The 4,972-nt window shown below is 48.5% G+C and overlaps 1 protein-coding gene across 1 annotated transcript; it reads left to right on the top strand.

Annotated features, from left to right (window-relative positions):
* Nucleotides 1-1,020: 1,020 nt before the first annotated feature.
* Nucleotides 1,021-4,671, top strand: sox4a (SRY-box transcription factor 4a). The gene has a single exon (XM_011609019.2). It carries the CDS (start codon nucleotides 1,506-1,508, stop codon nucleotides 2,619-2,621), a length of 1,116 nt encoding a protein of 371 aa, XP_011607321.1. The 5' UTR covers nucleotides 1,021-1,505; the 3' UTR covers nucleotides 2,622-4,671.
* Nucleotides 4,672-4,972: the final 301 nt, after the last annotated feature.

The raw sequence follows: 4,972 nt of genomic DNA, 5'->3' as shown, positions 1-4,972 counted from the left end.
AGTTTATGACTATTTTAGCCTGACATGAATCTGGTCATGAATAAAAAATCAATATCATAGATGCATAAGGAGGTTTGTGTTACATCACTTGAAGGTCTGATCAACAAAATGGACACAATATCGTGTTCGTTTCTTCACTTGCTGCTGCTGATCTGCGTCTCAAGCTGCCACCAAAACCACTCTGCCAGTAGGAGCCTTTACTGGTGACATCACCTGCCTGCCTGATTTCATGATGGCACGCAAAAAATGATCCGATTAAAGGACAGAGATGAAGCCGCTGTGCGTGATAACGCGCGCAAACGCACATGGAAATGCGCGTCTGCGCCTCGTCGACTGCCTTTGGCTCCAGCCTGACATCTAGCGACACAGGCTGTAACTTGATCCAACATGACATGTCAACATAAAGGCGGAACCTGTGTGGTTTTTTTTTTTATTTCCACTTTTTATCTCTGCGCCTTGATAAGTTGCTTCATTCCTGTTATATTTTTGGTTTTTACGCCCCCCCCCCCCCCCCCCCCCCCCCCGCACACACACGCACGCACGCCCTCGCGCACGCATCTGTTAATACTGCTGTGATGTAACGACTGGAGCTGCTGCTGTAATGACCTGTAATCACAGGTTGGCTGTTTGGGTGGGTTTGGGTTCTGCTGCCCTGTTCACCACACTGCAGATTGAATTTGTGTTTCCTCAGCAACCACCCTCTCCCCTCCTCCATTACGCAAAATCCAAAATTAGTCGATACTCATCCACATGAAAGTCATTAAGTTCCAAGTATATCCTTGCAACGAGCTTTCCTTGCAGTATTGGGAGAGGACAAAGTGTTCCTCCAACACACACACACATACGAGGGGAGAGAGAGAGTCTTTCTTCCAGTAGTCTGACAGGAATGAGGTCAGACACACAGATCCTCATTCCACATTATTATTATTATTACCCTTTTTTTATTCAGCCAATGGGGTGCCGGGGGCGTGGTTTGTGAGGAAAAATCGGGATAGAGACAGAAGCCGATTGGCTGTTATATCTCGGGTGAGCCTATAAAAGCGTGAAGTTCTCGTTGTTGTGTTTACAGTAATATCACAGCGCGCACAGCAAACAGGGAGACTATGAGAAAGCGCAGTCGCTCCATTCAACCACATGGTTCCTCAAGCCCTCAGACAAGCTGCGCTGCAGACAGCCAGGTTCACATAAGGGACTGCTGTTGCCTACAGCGGCACGATTTCAACCTCACAGGGCGGGTTTTCAGCCGCACGGGCAGTTGAAAGTTGTTGGAGATCTCGGGATCTTTTTTTGCTCCAAATCTCACCGGTGAAAGTTTTGACCAAAAACCAGCCGAAACTGATTAGAAGAGACTTGGATGAACTTTTTTAAAGCGGCACTCAGCAGCGGTCCGACGTCAGAGGAGTGAGACAGTGAGGAATATTTCGGCGAACGCCTGATAGGCATCTTCTGAACTTTGCAAAAGCACTGAACTAAAAAGAAGTGTTTGCAGACACTCGGCGGGAAGGATGGTACAGCACATGAGCCAGAGCGAGAGCGCCCACGCTCATTCCCCCGGCGGGGACTCCACGGACACGGGAGACATGGACCTAGAGATGGATGCGTCCCCGACCCCTGAGTTCCCCTCCAACGGTGAGCGGAGTGACTTGGCGTGGTGCAAAACTCCAACGGGACACATCAAAAGACCCATGAACGCCTTCATGGTCTGGTCGCAGATCGAGAGGAGGAAGATCATGGAGCAGTCGCCGGACATGCACAACGCGGAGATCTCCAAGCGCCTGGGGAAGCGCTGGAAACTGCTGAAAGACACGGACAAGATCCCGTTCATCCGCGAGGCTGAGCGGCTCAGACTCAAACACATGGCCGACTATCCAGACTACAAGTACCGGCCCAGAAAGAAAGTCAAGTCCGGAAGCGGAGCGAGTAAGCAGTCGGAGCGCGGGGAGAAAAGCGGAGAGCGCAACGCCAAAGCCGGCGTGAAGAGAAGCCCCGCGTCCAAGGCGGTGAGCAAGGCGCACAAGCAGGTGGGCGTGAAGAGCGCTGCGGGGCAGGACTGCCCGTCTCCCGCTGACCACCAGACACTCTTCAAATCCAGGTCAGTGTCCGGCGCAAGGCAGATTCCGGAGAAGCGCAGCGGAGAAGCGAGGCGCGGCCACATGTTCGGCGGAGCCAGCAGTCTAGAGAGTGGGCCTCTCTCGGTTGGAGTCCCGGCCAGTCCCACCCTGAGCAGCTCCGCAGAGTCCAGCGACCCTCTCAGCCTTTACGAGGAGCAGAGCCCGGCGACCAGCGAGTCATCACACACGGCGCGCCTCCGGTACACGCGCGCGTCTTCCCCAACACCATCAGCATCCCACTCCTCTTCATCGGTGTCGTCGTCTTCATCTGATGAAGAGTTTGAGGACGAGCGGGTTGACCTTAACCCGAGTCCCGGCTTTGAGAGCATGTCTCTTGGTGGGATGGGCTTCTCCGACGCAGAACTGGACCGGGACTTGGACTGGAGCTTCGGGGAGTGCGGGGCGGGATCTCACTTCGACTTCCCCGACTACTGCACCCCGGAGGTCAGCGAGATGATCTCAGGAGACTGGCTGGAGTCCACCATCTCCAACCTGGTGTTCACCTACTGAAAGAGGAGCACGGTGGAGCGGAACCGCGGCGTCTCCCCCCGCGTTTTCAACAAATTAACCCCCCTTCTTTGACAGGCGTGTGCGTCCAGACCACGCTATCTGCGCCATTCTTTCACTAAGCAAGGGTGAGCGAAAACGGGATAGGAGAGGTGGCCTGCGTGCGTGTGAAGCCCAGGTACGCGCCGATCAACTTGGACAGCGTTCGACGTGCATGACGAGAACGCGCAGGCGGGAGGGGGGAAAATGCTTAGTTTGCATTTGGACACGGAGGAGGAGTGAATGTAAGCAGAGAGCAGTGAAAGACTCGGACTTGAGCTCAAATGTTCCCAGCTGTGCCCGGAGGAGGACGACTGAGACTGAACTTTGAATCGTCGATGTTTTCGGGGTCGGGGGAAGGGGGCATTTACCAGAGTGCTCATCCTGTTGGGTTTCCTTTCAAGCAAAACAGCCGGTTCACATTGACCATCGAGTTGTTCTTCAGGTTCTGTTTAACTCCTAACTTAAAGTAGTTTCAGTGTCAGCACGCGTGGCCCCCCGCGTTCGGGAGGGATTTCGTTGTTTCTAAACGCGTAAACATGTTCATTGCTGCGTAATCACGCAATTAAATGTGACCATAGGACACAGTTCACTATCACCAGCTTCTCTCTCAACGGCAGGACATAAAACAGAGACTGACTGAAAACTTAGAGATGCTTTTCTGAAACCTTTTTAAACACTCAGTGCTAAATTCAGGACCAATGTTCCCCGGTGCGCATCCTTTCTGCCCAGTGCTTCAACTTTGTAGTTCCTCTGTGTCGAATGACGTTTTTTTATATCGATGTATTTATACCGGCCAAACTTTTTTATACATAGAAGTATTGTCCCGTACAGGTCTCGTTTGTGTTCGTGCACATACACCTGTCTGTTTCCTGCGCGGAAGGGCTAGAAGTGTATCTTATTTAAAAACATCTGACGTCTCCCACTTTTTCGGAGATTTGAGTGTGTCATGATTTTCTACTTGTATTTTTGTACAAAATCTATAGAAAAAAAAGGGGGGAGGGTTCTTTTTCTGGCGAGTGGGTAACCTACAACATTGTTGTTTGGATCTCCATTGGTGTTTAGACGTGCAGAGGGGGGGAGTTGTTTGGCACAATCTGACCTCACACAGTGTTTACAGTATTTACCCACATGCTTCTTAATGGCACAGTGACTCCAGTTTCACCAGCCAAGTAAACAAAGCACCACTGAGGCTCCCTCTGAGTGGTGACTGTTTCCAGTATCCATAGACCTAAAGTATATAGAAAGATCCAAGAGAGTCACTGTTTGGATAGAGCTAATACCTCTGTGTGCTTTTTAATTTGTTTTATTTTCTTTTTTTATCAAGATAAGTTTTATTTGAACCACTGGATGGAATTTCACACTCATTCCACTTTGCCTATAGACTTTGGAGGAAAGAAGGTGTATGAAGTGCTTCATCTGTTTTTTGCGCAAATTGCATAAAAAAAATAGTATTTAACCTTTCTGTACCTGTTGGCTAAGTATAGCAGGCTAATTGTTTTCCTATATTATGGCATGGCAAATAGCATTTGTATTTCAGATTCAGGTATATGTAGCTATAGCTGTCGTGTTTAAGATTTTTAAAAGAATAATAACACGGAGATATTTATGTAAACTGACTGTACCATAAGCAAAGATTGTGTGTTTTATGTATGATAATGATGATCAACGACAGGCACTAGGACGGCCATCTTTGAACATCCTTATGTTGAAGATGATTGTGGTCCACAAGTTTTCTTTTGTTTTGTTTTTTTATTATTTTTTACCCTCAAAAAGGCATCTTTTATAAATATAAATATATGTCCCTCCTCTCTTTTTCATTTGTGCAATATGCTGTGTATGATCATGTTTTGTCCAGTTTTGCCGATATCATTTGATGTTTAGAACTCAAAAACCAGCCAATGTTTGGGTCAATCACTGCCTCTCAGACCTCTGTACAGATTGTCGTTGTTTAATTTGTTATTTCTTTTCTTCCAAGAAGGAAATAAAATCAGCTGGAACTGAAAAGTGAAAAGTGTGTTGTTGTTGTTGTTTGCCCCAGAATACCTGTAGGTATTCAGAGCAGTTAGTGAAGCACCTCTGTTTCTAACGGTAAAAGCATGCGAGAGAACTGATAAGCCTTCATTATCACATTCCTGAGCCTTCACAAGATCCCAGGAGGAATGTTTACGCTCTGTGCACGGGTACGTGCGCGCTCTCTCTGCAGATAGGTGTGCAGCTGCAGGCTGTTAATCAATAGCAAGCCAGTGAATTGATGGGAGTGGTCTCTTTTCCCTCACTTAACCCAGTCTGTCTCATTCTACACGTGCACAAAA

The sequence above is a fragment of the Takifugu rubripes genome, chromosome 12 (genome assembly GCF_901000725.2).
Source record: "Takifugu rubripes chromosome 12, fTakRub1.2, whole genome shotgun sequence".
Taxonomy (NCBI): Eukaryota; Metazoa; Chordata; class Actinopteri; order Tetraodontiformes; family Tetraodontidae; genus Takifugu; species Takifugu rubripes.
Note: the sequence above shows the minus strand (reverse complement) of the source record. Positions and strands in the feature narration are given on the sequence as shown.